The sequence below is a fragment of the Sinohyriopsis cumingii genome, chromosome 14 (assembly GCF_028554795.1).
Source record: "Sinohyriopsis cumingii isolate HCF-2022 chromosome 14, ASM2855479v2, whole genome shotgun sequence".
NCBI classification, from domain to species: domain Eukaryota; kingdom Metazoa; phylum Mollusca; class Bivalvia; order Unionida; family Unionidae; genus Sinohyriopsis; species Sinohyriopsis cumingii.
This window is the reverse complement of record NC_142974.1, coordinates 50,016,851-50,034,165: the sequence shown is the minus strand read 5'-3', so window position 1 is coordinate 50,034,165 and position 17,315 is coordinate 50,016,851. Positions and strand designations below refer to the sequence as shown.

At 41.4% G+C, this 17,315-nt stretch overlaps 1 protein-coding gene across 1 annotated transcript; it reads right to left on the bottom strand.

Moving 5' to 3' along the window:
• Positions 1 to 1,181: 1,181 nt before the first annotated feature.
• On the bottom strand, positions 1,182 to 2,822 carry LOC149783764 (uncharacterized). The gene has a single exon (XM_089931995.1). The coding sequence runs from the start codon at positions 2,574 to 2,576 to the stop codon at positions 1,527 to 1,529; it is 1,050 nt and encodes a 349-aa protein (XP_089788121.1). The 5' UTR covers positions 2,577 to 2,822; the 3' UTR covers positions 1,182 to 1,526.
• Between the last annotated feature and the right edge of the window lie 14,493 nt (positions 2,823 to 17,315).

The following is a 17,315-nucleotide window of genomic DNA, read 5'->3' as shown; positions in this document are numbered from 1 at the left end:
AGGGGCCACAAATAAGAAGCTGGTGTAATCTTAAACCCATAGTATATGGGCACTAAAACATGCAGATCAAGGGGCCACAAATAAGAAGCTGGTGTAATCTTAAACCCATAGTATATGGGCACTAAAACATGCAGATCAAGGGGCCACAAATAAGAAGCTGGTGTAATCTTAAACCCATAGTATATGGGCACTAAAACATGCAGATCAAGGGGCCACAAATAAGAAGCTGGTGTAATCTTAAACCCATAGTATATGGGCACTAAAACATGCAGATCAAGGGGCCACAAATAAGAAGCTAGTGTAATCTTAAACTCATAGTATATGGGCACTAAAACATGCAGATCAAGGGGCCACAAATAAGAAGCTGGTGTAATCTTAAACCCATAGTATATGGGCACTAAAACATGCAGATCAAGGGGCCACAAATAAGAAGCTGGTGTAATCTTAAACCCATAGTATATGGGCACTAAAACATGCAGATCAAGGGGCCACACATATTTGTGTGTGTGTGTGTGCAGTGTGACTGTTTACAGTGATGATTAGCACTGGGGTATCATGCCGCAGACATGTAGTACCATGTCCCACCCAGTCACATTATCCAGAGACCAGGACGACAACTCCTAACACTAACCTCTTAATGGTTAGTGCCAAGTAAGGCAGCTGCTAGTACCATGTTTATAAGTCTTTGGTACGACTCGACTGGGGCTCAAACCCATATCCTGCATCCAAGGTCAATGCTCTAACCACTTAGGCCACCTGAGCATTCTGGGACACAAATATAATAATGAACAAAAATGGTTTCTCCTTATACTCACCACACAGACATAAATTCAAAACAGATAGACAAGAAAATATGCATACAATTGAAAGCAAATTTTCCACCAAATCAAACTTTCACAATATAACATAAAAAAGTGTTCTTTTTCCCTCATCTTTCTACCCGTTGGCCTTTTTATTAAACTATTTTTCCTTTGTGCTATGATTTGAGAGAAACATAAAGGTAAAAGGAGTTTCTTATAGGTCAACTGTGAGACAATACCAAATGCACAGCACACCACACACATCAATGACAAAAGGTAGACTTTATTTTATTTTAAATTTTCTTTTTTTATATTTTGTTTTCCTCCACAGAAAATTGACTCACAATTAGGTCAAAATGTGAATAAAATAAATACACTGGATAAAAAGGATAGCAGTCATTTTACTCATATGGTCTTTCCCCACTGTGTATCATTAGTGCATCATTTGATCCCATCCTATATATTTTGTTACAAATTTGAGACTTAAATGTGTTTTCCCAAATTTGTGTCCCCGTGTGTACATTCAATTTCCCACATACAGTGTACTTGACACCATATAGATTTTCACCAGTATGTGTCCTTGTGTTTATCATTAGATGTCCACTCAGACAAAACATTTTACTACATACTTTACATGTAAATAGTTTCACTCCGCATGTATCCTCATGTGCAATGTGAGTTAACAACTTTGAACAGTATATTATATACTCCACATTTTAATGATTTTTATCGAGTATGTATCCTCATGTGTTTATTCCGATTTCCACTGCAACTAAACCTTTTATCACATACTTCACATTTAAATGGTTTTTCTCCGGTATGTACCTTCATATGATCATTTCGAGATGCACTTCGGCTAAAACTTTTGTCACACACTGCACACATATATGGCTTTTCTCCAGTATGTATCCTCATGTGCATATTGAGGCTTGCACTGTGTCGAAACATTTGAAGACATACTTCACACTTAAATAGTTTTTCTCCAGTATGTATCTTCATGTGCTCATTCAAAGTTTCACTGCGACTAAGCCTTTTATTACATAACCCACACTTAAATGATTTTTCTCCAGTATGTACCCTCATGTGCCTATCCAGCTGTCCACTCAACTTAAACGTTTGATCACACAAATCACACTTAAATGGTTTTTCTCCAGTATGAGTCCTCAAATGAGCATTTAGACTTCCATTGTGAATAAACCTTTTATCACATAATTCACACTTGTATGGTTTTTCTCCGGTATGTGTCCTTGTGTGCATACTCAGACTTCCATTGCAAATAAATCTTTTATCACACACTTCACATTTAAACGGCTTATCTCCAGTATGCATCCTCATATGCTGATTCAGACTTCCACAGTGAATAAATCTTTTATGACATAATTCGCACTTAAATGGTTTTTCCCTCGACTTAAATGATTTTTCTCCTGTATGAGTCGTCATATGTACATTCAGATGTGCGTTCAACCTAAACATTTTATCACATAATTGACACTTAAATGGCTTTTCTCCAATATGTATCTTTATGTGCGTATTCAGATTTCCCTTGTGACTAAATTTTTTGTCACATTCTTCACACTTATATGGTTTTTCTCCAGTATGTGTCCTCATATGCATATTCAGATTTCCCCTGCTATAAAACCTTGCATCACACACTTCACACTTAAATGGTTTTTCTCCGGTATGTGTATGCATGTGCCCATTCAATGTTCCTATGAGACTAAACCTTGCATCACATACTTCACACCTGAAGGGTTTTTCTCCAGAAAGGTCCATCATGCGATTATTCCAAAAGCATTCAAGGGGAAACAAACGATTACAGCCTCCCAAATTAACTCAAGGTAGGCTAACATTTGCAGGTCACAATCTGACCCCTGGATAACTCTTCTCAAAGTTTTAGATACTATCTGCGCATTTAGTCACTCATAACTTACACATCCTTTCCACTATATACAACAAAGTTAATTACATAGTTTGAATGGACAACTTCATGCAAAGTTTATCACTTGCTTCCCGTTTATTATACCGAATTAGACTGTCGTCCACGGTTAATACTAAAGTGCGAAAAGAACACTTTGGTGAAAAGAAGAAATAAATGCAAAAATAAATTGAATCTACTTGATTTCGTTATCAAATTAAATAATTGGCTTTTAAATGAAAGATTATGACAAAATTGACTAATCATCTTCAACACGTATTTTCATAACGTTTTGGTCGTACGGCCAGTCAGTTTTAAAAAAGTGGTATTAACGTTACTGGCTTTCGAAAAGAAGAAATAGCCAAAGTAAGGAAAGGTCTCATATTTTTTGTAGTTATTTGTCAAATTTAATAATTCTTTTCTAAATGAAAGATAGAGACAAAATACCCAGCCAAACTCATTTGCAACATAAACTTTTATAACAGGTTAATTGATTTGCAAGTCCCTCCAGAGGGGTAATAATAATAATAATAATAATAATAATAATAATAATAATAATAATAATAATAATTAATAATAATAATAAATAATAATAATAATAAAATAATAATAATAAATGAGAATAATTATAATAAATAATAATAATAATGAAAGTGCTGCTCCATTTGTAAACAACAAACTGCTCAAGTTCTCAAGCTGAACAATCAATTAGTTTGTAATATTTCATTTTAACAAAAATTGCAATATTTACTGGGCTTTCTTCAATAGTGACTATAAACCCGTTTTTTTCCTCTTCAAACTTACAACGGCCATAATGTTTAATTTGTTCAAGTCAGCATTTTGATGGGCCGAGAGAAGATAAAAACACTGTTACAGCCATAGGTCTGCCTGCTCAAAGGACCCTGCATATGCATTAATTTCAACTGTTTGCCTGTAGCCTTTTGATAGGTATAGACCATTGTTGAACAACTAAACAACAATATCATTTCGATATAAAAATGGACGAAAGTACGAGTGTGCTGTTTGTCTGGAAAATTGTAGAACGGATTGTATCTTCTGTGATGTAAGTATAATTTGTAAGTTGTAAGTTACATATATTGCGATGTATTTCTTTCTCGTTTCTACGTAAATTTGTATGTCCGCTTTTTGTACCGAAATAAGTTGAAAACATGACAGATAATAGTAGTGAACGGGGTCACTTTAGCGACAATGGGAATTAGCATTAAAAACACCCTTGGGTCAGATTAGCGACAAAGGAAATTTAACATGGAGAAAAATCGTGGGTCAGATTAGCGACAAGGGAAATTAACATGGAGAAAAGAAAAATCGTGGGTCTGTCTAGCGACAAAAAAGGAAATTAAACAGGGTGGGTCTTTATAGCGTCAAGGGAAATTGAACATGGGATTTTTTTTTTAAAAAAATAAAATAAAAAAATAAAATAAAAAAAATAAAATAAAAAAAGGGGTAGGCAATGGAAAGGCTATCTCTTTTCGAGAAATATGGCTGGCCCTGAAAAGTGCCTTTGGGTTTTTCTTCTTCTTCTTTTAGCTTCTTAACTTTTTCCACCATCCTCTTATTTTGTCCATCATTCCTTTCTTCTTTTTCTTTTCTGTTTCTGGTATCCAGTCTGGGTGACCCATGGCTCGGAACTTGGCCTGTATTTTCATCCAGTTGTTATTCAGTTGGTCGAATTCTAATTTCTTCTTCTTATTCTGTTCTTCCTTTCTTTCTTTAGTCCACCTTTCCTTTATGTTTTCTACTTCTTGGGTCATCACTTGTTTCATTATTTCTTCTCCTTTTTTCAACCTGTTCAGTCCCCTCTTCATATATGACAACTCCGTCCACTACACTATATGTTCTAGGAAGCACCGGACTTGGATGACATAATCCAGTGCTTCCTTCAAACTCCCCACTCTTACATAAGGTGGGTCAATTAATCCTCTTGATTTGTTGACTTCATCTTCTATCATTCCTTCTATTATATGTCTGGCGGCCTTTATACGTTCGACTTGACTGGTTACCAAGTGTTCTTTATCTTCATACTCCCATTCCTTTTGTATCCTTTCTATAGCATATTCTGCATCTATTATCCAGAAATAGATATGCCTCAATTGATTAAATAAATCAGTCACTTGCGTCATCTTGTCTAGATTATTCTTTGTAGAATGGTTTGAACGACGAATGCTGTGGGTTCTTATACGAAAAGCGCGTACGTGAAGGAAAACATCCCCCTAAAAACATAAAATTGATCTTACCTAGATCATGACCCAACAACGCGCGGACGTGAAGGAAAACATCCCCTACTTTCTCATTTCATATAACAGAACCCTAACTATACTCTTCACATACGCTAAGAAACCCATAATCTACTATTCACTCAAACATACCTCAGCTCTTACAAACACAAACACACAAACACACAAACACATACCCTTTTAAAAAGAGTTAGTGTTTATATTCACACTACTCTACCTACACACATTGGCAAATTGATTGTTATTTCTTTTCTAGAGTACTGGGTAGCCCTTAAAAGGGCTGTTTTTTTTTAACTCCAGATGCACCTATTTAATGGTTGCACCTTCCTGGCCTGGCGCCGCACACGCATCTTCTTCCCCAGTCTTCTTTCACCTTTCTTCTGGGGAGCGCAGAGGGAGGATGATTCGCTTCAGCACCCCAATCTTCTGTCTCGGGAATATTGTACGACATCCTCTTTTCTAGTTTTTTTTCCCTCTTCTTCCCTCTCTCTTCTCTCCTCCTCTTCTTTCTTTATTCTTGCTTCTTCTACGATAGCCTCCGCTGATAGTTCATTTACTATGCGCCTGGCATATTCCAGGTGCATCTGGAGTTCTAACAGTTTCACTATTCTGGTGTTCATTTTCTCTGGTGTTGATCAATCAACAAGGGTAGCTGGACTGCCGAACGAGTTTCAATTTATACTGAAAGCGCGGACGTGATGGAAAACATCCCCTAATAACATAAAATTGATCTTACCTAGATCATGACCAAACAACAACGCGCGGACCTAAAAGAATCACTCACTCACTTTTTATGCTACCCATCACTATTTTAAAATTTTTTATAAATCACTTCAATAGACTATCCACATAGGCAAATCAATCCAATCTAACCCCAAATATACACCTCTAACAGCCAAAAAACAAACATCATTTTAATCTACTATCCATACCAACGTACGTGATCACTTACAAACACAAACACACAAACACATACCCTCACATTTTTTTTTGAAAAAGAGTTAGTGTTTATTTTCACACTACTCTACCTACACACATTGGCAAATCGATCGTTATTTCTTTTCTAGAGTATTGGGTAGCCCTGAAAAGGGCTGTTTTTTGTTTGCTATGGCATTCTTTTTTTATTTTCTAAGAATGCGATGTCCTCTGAGGATAGACTTTCTGGCGATAGGTCTGCTTCTTCGGAAAGAGAAGAAGAACTCTTTGGTGTCGATACGACAATCGACAAAGCCTCTGTCAGCTTCAGGTTGCTGCTGCTGCTGCTGCTGCTGCTGTTGCTGCTGTCTCTGAAGTCTGTACTTCTCTGTCCATTCTTCTTTTTCCCTGTTCATTTCTTCTCTGAAGAGCTCTTCTATTAGGTCTTCAGTGATTTTTAACATACTCACATTTTCTATTTCTTCTGGCTTCGGTATCAGACTGTGTCTGACCCTATGCAAATTTACGTAGGCTTCGTTGAGTTTAGCTAGTTTGGAGCACATCTTCGTAGGAGGATGAGTCGACAATGGATGGTTAGACTGGAAACAACCCCGGTTCTTAAAGTCAAAGCGCGGACGTGAAGGAAAACATCCCCCACACGGTTTTCGAGCCGCAACGTTCAGTGAGTGTCATGAGAGGAATAGTAAGAAATCAAAGAGCATCAATCCAACATTCTTATAGCTAAACAAACGACAAAGGCATTTTTTTCAAAACACAACATTTTTTATTCAAAAATCACTTAACACTAAACAACAGCTCTAACATTTTTAACAATAATCCAACACTATAACATCAAACAATTTTCTTCAAAACATCAAACATTTTTTTTCTTCAAATACAGTCTACTTTAAACAGGGCTGACAACGTTGTGAATGAAATTGTGATTTCCACGTTTGGAAATCATTAGGCCATTGATGGACACTACGTTTCCTAGCTTGAGACAAAAGATAAGCATAATGGTCACAAAACCATCGATCTACTTTCACATCGTTTCTTGAAGAAGAACGAGGATCAAAATGAGTCACTAAATGTTCTAAGGAATAGCCCAGGCTGCGATGATGCAGAAAATACACACAGTACTGTCCACACACCAAGGAATCTGTGCCTTGTAATTTCACATTATTGAATCGGGTAGTCTGAGCATTTCTTCTCATAAAGTCAATGATATCGTCTTCCAAAGGAGGCAATCCGTACGAATCGAAATATTCCACACATCCTTCTTGAGGAAAGTAGACGGCTACCCAGTGGGTTCCTGGGAGATGACTGTCGTCCGTGTTGATCACGTAAGCTTGATGGTCTTTAGGTTTGCGATGAGGAAGTTCATCTTTAGCACAGACGACAGGATTCCAAGAAGCCGTATACGAACTGTGGTTCAAAAGGTAATAAAGTTCCCAGGTATCCATGTTTTTTTTTTCTTCTTCACAGGTAATAATAAGTCGTCAATTGGATCCTGACTTTTTGCTTGAAAATGTCTGACGAATAAACGGTTATTCGTTCTGTTTCCTCACTCTGATTCAGGAGAGCTTCGATACGATGGATCTCTTGAGTGGTTAATGGTGGACAAGAATGTTCACGCAAGTCTTTATACCACTGATGCAACACGTCTTTGTTCGAGATGAGACTCCAAGCTTCGTCCAGATACTCGTCCAATTTTTCTTCTTGACTCAACATCAGGCATTTATCGTGTTAAATTTGACTGGGATGATCGTTTTGACATCCATAGCAATTTTTCTTGATCAATTCCGTCATTTTGTCGACCAAGTGTTTGGCAAAACAGGACACTAAATGGGCTTCTTGTTCTGGCCATCTCGACTTCATCATGATCACTTCTTCTTCTTCCACAGTTTCCTCACATTTCATGTCTAAAGTTTCTCCACTAGGTAAAGAGGGAGAACAGTCTTCCATGGCTTCTAATAATCTAGAATGACTTCTCTCAAACTGTTGATTTCTATCGTATTATCGAATTCTGCATACAGGATGACGTTCACCGTTACATCAGGGTCTCGCTTTGCAAACTGAATTTCCACACGAATTTGGCCGGATTTTATAGGGTGGAAATGTCCCTCGTCGCTGCCTTGGTCTGGAGTGAAATCGAAAGCCCACAAAGCGTAGCCTCCTGCGTAATCGTCGTACGTAATACCGTGAGTGGTGTTGGTTCCTAACTGTCCAGTGGCTTCGTACAGGGACAAGTACGACCTCAAGTAATTCTTCTTCTCAAAGTCAGGTTCAAAGGGTCGGGTACACAAGGTCTTGCCATCGCGACTGACTTCGATCTTGGACACGCCAAAGTGTCGAAAGTTGAAAGGATTTTTAAGGAAGGCTCCGTTGAAGGCTTCATTTTCGACGATACCAACGATCAAACGTTTGGGTAGCTGTCCTTGGAACAGATGATCTTCGATCATGGATCGCTGTCCCTTGGGAATGGTGAACGTTTTCACTTCTACGCGTCGTATGGGATACTTGGCGGTCGTTCTGCTCAATGTTTGACTGATGTCGTTACCCACTTTAGGTAACACTTCCACGCGTCGTACGTAGAGCCTGGCTTCCTCGATGTCAGTTTTGCAAGCGGTATTACCTATCAAATGGAAAGCGGCACTGCTACGATTCAGTCTCAGGCGGACATTCACCCCGTTCAGCAAATATTTCTCTTGTAACCACATGTCCAAATGCAAACGATCCATCAGTTCTAAACTTTTGTTGAGTCCGATGATTCTGTTTCTTCGTTCTATAAATCCATCATTTGTTGATTTATTTTTATCCTTTGTATCAGTTTCGAATGTTTCAAACTCGTTAGCTTCGTCAGCTTCCCATAGCACACAGGCATTGAGATGAGTGTTCTTGGCGTTTATTCCGTACGTCAAGAGATTTTCCAGGTACGCTCGATAAGGGTAAGTATCCATGCTGCTGCTGACCAGTTTGTTGTTCAAGTACAAATCCACTCCGCTAAACAAGGAATGCATGAAATTGTTGACGGGAGCTATTACCTCATCACCTTCTATGGACGTATTGTCCTCATCGATAACTTTGACTTTCAAGTACAAGTAACTGCTATTCAGATTGATGTAATCTTCGGGCTGTCCTTTGATTTCAAACTCGATGGGAGCTGAGGCTGTCAATGAGGAGAAGGGGTGAAATTCCACCCACTGGGATTCTTGCATCGTCATCATGGTGGGGGGCATGGCAAACAGATCCAGTTCCGACTTGGAACAGGCGCAAGACTCTCGGTGCATCATTTTTTGTTCTTTTCTCAATAATCGAAAACGTCTAAGTCTCGAACGGTTCTTCTTTTCTTGGCCTTTCTCGCTTGAAGTCTGGTGAAAGGGTGTTTTCTTCTTCGTCGTCTCTTTCTGCCTTGTCCTTGCTGAATGCCTGACTCGGTAGCGTGCAGGGCATTTATAGGTGTGTCTCGTCGGCCTAAAATGTCTTTGCCCCTTTGCAGCAAGACATTTTTGCCTGCCCTCATGAAGGCTTCTTTAGGGTTTTGTTTGTCGATGATGACATTTTGGAGAAATTTTTTGCCTTGCGTCAGTGCCGGATCTTTCAAGGCGTGCAATCCGCGTGTCACCATCGGTTTCAACACCGGGGCCACCGAACGAAAGGCCGATTTCAGCATATATCCTAAACCGTGTCCTCGCTGTCGAGCAACCCTTCGGTACACTGGATACATGACTTACTTACGAGTCGTGAGAAAACCGTTTTCGAAAATGGAGTTTCACCGTGACTTTTCCTTTGGTGAATGGAATATTTTGTCCCAAATCTCCTTTAATGTTGACCGTGTCTAAATACGACTTGCTGACAGGCAAATAGTGAGGATGGACAAATTCGCGGTGGACGTGGTAAGTGTTCCCACCTTCCTGGTCACTGGTCGTGGTACTATCCACTTTGAAAGGAATGACACGCAGTAATGGCACGGAGGTGTGTCCCACCACGTTGTACTCCACCACATCAGAGTACACAAACATCAAATTCAGTCCTTGGTTCAGTTCTACCGGTTTTCCAAAAGCTTTGTAAAAATCCATATTATTGTTGATCTCGGGGCTCAAATTGTTTGCGACCATTTCTGCATGTCCACCCAAAATTTCAAACAAACTACCATTGAACTTGAAGGACAACAGTTGAGTATCCTGAAATTTCATCAGTAAGCGACGAGCCACTTTATGGTACTCCAGGGTGACACTTTTTTTGATTCTGTTCAGGGCTTTGCCAAAGGCTGACTCGAACCTGGAAGCAATGGTATCCACCAAATGTTGGCCACTAAAATAAAACCCTGGTGGAATTTTGAAGGTGTAGATTTTGAAGGGTGAATTGCTGGCTGGTTTTGTGTCCCCTGAAAACCCGATGTCATTCATGTAGTTTTGTAATTGTTCGTTCAGGATTTCCACCTCGAAAGTGTTTTGCTTTTCGGTGATGTTTTGGATTTGTGTAGGGTGAATCATTTCCACTAAAGCCACTTCCCAATGGGCTTCGTGATCCAAGGGGATGGCTTGAGGTAATTTAGCCGTGTAACAGCACAACGTGTTGTTGGGAAACACCTCCATGGAACTGTCACTGGGTAAGGTCAAGTAAAATTGGTTTTGGTGACTTATAATTCCAGAGTTCTGTGGCTGTCCGAGGGGATATTACTGGACGTCAGAGGCGTGTCTCCGCCCAAAATGGGGTTCTGGTTGTGGTTGTTGGAGTGGTGACTGACACTGGCACTGGACACAAGGTTTCCGTTCGAGGAGAATTTCAGGGAGGGATTGGGAAGCAGGTAACCGATGCAACTGCTCAATAAAATGGTCCACAATTGTTTGTCTCCTTGTTGCAAACTCAAATTGGCAATGGCTGCCCCGATGACACAATACACCACGAAGATTTGGCAGAAAAAGACGATTTGCGTTTTAGGCACACGTTCTCCACACCACACCCACAAGGGTTGTTTTTGTAAATCTTGCACAGAAGAACTGGGTGAAGAAGGACTGGTCGACGTAGCTGCGTCTGCTGTGTGAAAGGGCATGATGGTCACTTCTTCTTTTTATAGTCGATGACTTGCGAAGCGTCGATCCAAGAATCGAAACTGGGTGGATATCCTTTCCAACGTACTTTGACTTCTTTGACACGTCGTTTGCCCACTTTACGGGTTCTGCGTTCGAGAATGCTTTCGATGTCGTACACGTCGTCTTCTTTTTTGGTGACACGTTGTAACTCGGGCAAATAAAACATTCCTTTGAGCACTTCTACGTTCATGTCTTCCAATTTATAGACGGCAGGATGACGGCCATGCACTAGTCCAGTGACGCGAAACAATTCGGTCGTCCAGTTAGGTAAGTAACCTTTGTCGAAAGTGCGTTTGGTTTTGCCAATGCGCACCCAATCTCCTACGGCCAACTCTCCACTTTTCTTGGGGACAGCCCTCGTCGGGGACGTACCAAATAGGCGCTCAAACACCGACACTTCGTTCTCGGGAGTCACGTCTTGCGGGGCACGTCCGATGCTTCGATGGTAAGATTGGTTGTACGCTTGCACCAGGTGCGGTAAGATGTCGATGTACTTCAGAGTGTGGTGATGCGTAAAATATTTCCACATGCGTTCTTTCAAAGTGCGTTGAAAACGTTCCACGATGCTGGCTTTGGTTTCGGGATTCTCGGTGGTAAAAAAATGAATGTCACGTTTCTTTAATTCTTTTTGGAAAGCTTGGTTCAGAAATTCGGTGCCTTTGTCCGTTTGCCATCGAAGAGGGTGACGACCGCTTTGTTTCAACACCCGTTGCAGGGCTCGCACTAACTCGCTGCTCGATTTGGAAGTCAAGGGCACGACCCAGGCAAATTTGGAAAAGACGTCGATGACAAAACAAATATTTGTAGCCGCGATTGTAGCTGGCCAAATGAGAGACATCGTCTAAATCGGCTTGCCATTGATGATCGATGCCTTCCACTCGGGTGCGACTTCTGGCAAACTTGCGTCGAATGGGTTTGTGTAAAGTGTAGGTAGCTTGTTCTTGTAACCATCGTTGCACTTGAGGTAAACGGAGACTTTTCAGTCGACTTTTGGCAGCACGATACAATTTTTTGAACTCCTGCGTAACCTGCAGGATGAGAGGGATCGTAGTAAATGCTGGCTAAGACTTTTTCCATTTTTTTTTTTTTTTTTTTTGGTGTGTTAATAAGTCACCCACTCTTCGGTGATGCTACTTTGGGTGGGACGAAAGGGTGGTTTGGAAACGGATTTACGTGTCCGATGGGCTACGGGAGTAGAAGTCGAAGGTAGTGGTGGAGGTGGAGGTGACAATAGAATGGCTTTGGTCTTCTTTTCTTTTTTCACTTCTGGTTTCCCTTCTTTCTTTTTCACTTCTGTCGAAGGAGGAGTGGACATCATCTTTTTAACCCAAGCTTTCATTTCTTCTCGTTGGGGTGTGGGGGACGGGGTCAACAAGGATGCTGCAATCTTACTCGAAATGGGAGCTGCTGACGGTGTTTGAAACTCTTCTCGCATCTCTTCTTCCTCAGGTCTTCGTGGGGTAGCATCTCTGGTGACCCCTGGGGATGGTAGTAGTGGTGGTGGTGGTAGTGATGATGGAGCTGGACTTTTCATCAAGGTCTTAAAATCTTTCAGAGTGGGTAGAGTTGTTTCGTCTAAAGCTTTCTGGTGAAAGAGTTGCAGTCGTTGCAAGAGTTGACCGTACTTTTGCGATTTTTCTGTTTCGGACAAATCTTGGCGATCCATCAAGGACTGCAATTCGTGTTGTAACTGGGACATCTCGCTCAAATTGGGATTGGGAGGTAAATGCGGGGTGCGTTGTTCTTGCCACCGATGGTATTCCATCCATCGTTTGTAAGGCACTAAAGCTAGTTTTCGTCCTTTCATGGGGTTGTTAGGGGTCGATTCTGAGATCTTGGGACTTCCGAAGGCCTTTTTATCTTGCTCCCACTAGTCCTCCCAACATGGTTCCCAAGACTCCTTTCAGTATGGGGCCTAACAAGAGAGGCAAAATGCCTCCACGTTGGACCAACATCTTCTTTTTTTGACGAATGGGAATTTTCTTTTGAACCATTTTCCGAAGAACGTGACGATGTTTGCCTAAGCATTGTTTCTGGTGTTTGGACAAAGGGATCGTGCCTTTCAAAACGTTCAAACAACATTCGCACACGGTATCGATGACCTCTTTGGAGGCCGTTTGAATGAGTTTTTTTTCGTAGGGGTGGAGAAGCTTTGGACAGAATAGATAACATGTCCCCATGTTTGACTAAACGTGGAGGCAATCCTTTCCTTTTCTTTCCTTGGGGTTTTTTGGAGGGTGACATCTTTGCTTGTGGGTGCCGGGACATTCACCAAACAGACACTAACGTCGATGACTTAACACACACCCTTTTATCTTTTTTGGGACTATCGCTTTGTCATAAAGGTGACAATGTTTTTCCCAAAATCGCCAAGGAATCCTCCCCTTTGTTGACGCCTCTTTTTCTTGGAACGACTGTGTCTTTTCTTAGGGTAACGTCGATGCTTGGCCAAGCGCTTTGTCGGATGACGCGTCTGCCTTTGTCTCTTTCTTTTTTGGCTTCTTGGAGGTGACATCTTTTACAAGTTCACTGATACTCCTACTTGGTCACAGGCCTTTTTTAAAATGGAACGCGTCGCCACTGATTGTCTTTACGTCGTATTAGTTTGAGGACAGGCATGACACGTCGTGCAGGGGTACGCAACGGACTAAATCGAGCCAGTTCTTGCTTGGACAAATCCAGTAAACTTTGTAACATGCCCGATCTTTCATGGACTTTGATTTTGGGAGAAGGTACTTTGTGAGCAGCAGCCACTGCCGCTAAATGGGAGGGTCCTGCCACTGGGGAAGTTCTTTTGGGGGTCATCAACGGAGAAGTTCTTGGTGTGATCAACGTCTCCAAGTACTCTTCAGTTCCTGGTGACATCAACGGAGAAGTGGATAAACGTGAGGCTGCCGGAGACGCAGTCACTGCCGTGGCAGGTCGTGGTTTGCGAGTGTAAGGTTGCGTCCTGGCCGAGGTGCCTCTCTTGCGACTAGTTTTCTTCTGTGGACTTTTTCTTTTCTGGGGACTTTTTTCTGTTTCTTTTTCTGGGGGCTTCTTTTCTTTTTCCGGGGTGGTGGTGTCTGGTCAGAGGAGGGTCCTGCCACTGGAGAAGTTCTTCTTGGGGACCAGGTCTTTTTCTTTTTCTTCTTGGGGCTTCGTTGGACTTTTGTCTTGGGGATAACTTTGGGGGCATTAGGATCTCATCTTAAGAGAGAGCGAATGATGACCCTTCCTAGAGTACCGCTCCCTCCAGGTTTCAAAATGATTTGTTTTTTGGTTTGAGTGTCGATGCGGGGATCAGCCAGTTGGACCAAAGCGACTTTGTTTCGATCGAAAAAGCGTTTGGTTTGATGAGGAATCTGAATGATTCCTTGGAGTAATTGACGTGCCGTCACCGTGAACCATCGTAAGACTTCTTTGAGACTAGCTTCAAAGACACGAGCTCGTGTTTGTGGATTTTTTTCTCGACTGATGCCATACAAGGCACGAATCAATTTGACGGGAAGATGCGACTGAAGGGACGTCATGTTCACACTGTGTGAGACAGACGAAAAAGGGTCTGAGGTTTTTATAGATTTTTTTTTATGGGGAGTGAAATGAAGTCGAGGACGGAGACGTGTACAGGACAGGCCCTCCGTCTTGGCACCAGTGGTGAAACAAGTGGGTACGAAATCGCAAATCCTCGGGAGTCGTAGGTTTCAAATCGACGAGTAAATAGACGTGTGGCGTTTGAGTGGCATCGTCGTACGCCTGAGTCAGCCAAGGCGTTCCTAACTGTTTGGCTAAGACTTGCACTTGTGATTTATCTCGAGGGCTTTTAAACAAGACCACGTAATGCGCATTGAGACTGATGGTGCGATGGGCTTTACTTTGCTGAAACAAATTTTGGGTGATGTAAACGACACTGGCATTACGGTGATGCCCTTTGCGCGTGAACCACAATTTAATTTCTTCTTCGTCTTCTTCTAACATGTCGTCGAAAATGACCAAATGGGTTAGACGGGAGTCAGAGACGATGCCGTCGTCTTCTTTAGGAATGCCTTCCACAAACGTGATGGAATCGCCTTGACTTTCTCGCAAGAGGCTGTACGCCGATTGCCACTCTTTGTAACACCACACGATCCGTTGAGGGGGCCGATCGATCAAATGATGTTTATGTTCGATCAAACGTTTGACGAATTCGGTTTTGCCTGAACCGCTAGGTCCAGCAATGAGCATGTTAAAGGGATGGCGAATATACAAAGCCTCCCAACTGGCACGATCTAAGTGTTCGTCGATGACTTTGACAGTAGAGGAAGAGGGAGCAGAGACAGTAGAGGTAGCCATGGTGTGAGAAATGTCACTTGTGACACGAAAAACAAACAAGACAAGAGTTTATATACTTTTTCAGAACACGTTTATTGAATGTTTTTTTTTTTTCAAACATGAATACGAAAGACAAAAATACATAAAAGCCAAAGGCTTAAGTACAACAATAAAAGGCACATGATAACTATGAACGTGGAATAAACACAAGTGTCTGTACAACAACCACATGTTTTGGGTAATGTTCTAACCAGTTCTATAGTAGGGGGTAAGGTCACACAAGTGTCCTCCCGAAAGGGTCTTTCAGGCCTGTCCACGACAGTCCTGTCCTGGGTGACGGGTTCTTCTGGCACCGTCACTAACACGGGTTGAAAAGTAACTTTTTTTCCTTGAACAACTCTCGTGCATACTGGGCCACTTCTTGGGTCCAAGCCCCAAAACCCCATTCTTTCCAGGCACGGACATCTGTCCAATGGGGATGTAAGTCACAAGCTACACACACATCGTCATACACGTCTTGGGTAGCTAAAAGTTGACGAATCTTTTTTTCCTGTTGATGTCGAGAAGTATCCAGATGAAACCGCAAGGCTTTGAGCAAAAGGAGTTTTTCGTGACCATTTAAGGCCATTGAGGTGGTAAGTACTGATCGTAAAGAGTCCACAAAGAATCGGCTGGTGTAAACGAAATCCCAGAAAACAAGTCACTAAGACACACACCACTTGTCGTCCCAAATTGAATGGATACAGTTCTTGTAATAATTGATGGTAATGATCCACGGTTTGAATATGGTCATTGAGTTCCTTCCACGGAATCTGTTCAATGACATGTGACATAAGCCGTGGCATGGCAGCCTGTTTTTATATTCTCTTTTTTTCGGATGCAATACACGTACTTTCTTGCCAGAGATCTTCGTTCTCCAGTAGGGAATCTAAATCTTGCATACTGTAACCGAAACGTCAGAGTTCGTTTAGAAGTTTCCTCTTCCGCTAAGTAGATTCCACGTAACAAATGTTGGTAATCCTTTAACTTGTCTTCCTCAATGCGTTGCACTAGGTGAATCTCGAAGTAACCATAACTATGAACATGTCGATCATTAGCGACCTCAAAGTTTTGAACAATGTCTGACCATTGAAAGAATTTCTGACGAATCAGTTCTCTTATACCATTCAGGTACCAGTGGTTAAAGATCTGGTGACGTATCGGATGCAATTGTTCTTTACGTTTGACTTGTATTTTGACCAGCTCTCGGTAAATGCATTCTCTCAATTCCACAGGCAAGGCACGAATGTTCTCTAGCAAAGTATCCATGAATAGGTCATACTAAATCCTCTTTGGTCTGACACAAGAAATGTACTGTTTGCACAAACATGGTTTTAATTCATTGTCGAATCTAAATCGTTTCACCACTAATCTACACATTACAATTCGTTCAGAAGTTTCCTCTTTCACCAAGTTGACATTGCGTGAAAGATGTTGGTAATTCGTTACCTCTTCCTCTGGAATTCGATGCAGTACGTTTACAATGTAGTAGATAGAATCGTCAATACCAAACCATTCCTTTTTATAACCAGGAGGTCGTTGATCAATGTCTGTCCAATGGAACAGTTTCAACTCAATCAGTCCTTGTATAGCATTCAGGTACCAGTGGTTCAAACACCGGTGACGTAACGGATGCAATTGTTCTTTACGTTTCACTTGTATTTTGACCAGCTCTCGGTAAATCCTTTCTCTCAACTCCACAGGCAAAGCACGAATGTTCTCTTGTAAAGTATTCATGAATAGGTCAGTCCGTACAATTCACAAAAGTAATCCACATAGTGAGTAATTTCTGACCACTGCCATTCAGGGTAACGTCCAAGAATGTCACTGAACTCTTTTGATGTAAACGGTCTAAAGCGATACAATAGAAGAAATGCACCCTTGACCCAAAGAAATCTAACACAATGGTTGACTTTTTTCACTTTCCTCTTATGAATTTCTCGACACAAAAGTTCTACAGTGAACCACTGAGATTTCACTCTGGCAAACCCCTGCCAAACTTCCT

Bases quoted from the DNA above. Each gene is read 5' to 3' on its own strand.
- LOC149783764 (XM_089931995.1), bottom strand. From the start codon at position 2,576: ATGATGGACCTTTCTGGAGAAAAACCCTTCAGGTGTGAAGTATGTGAT.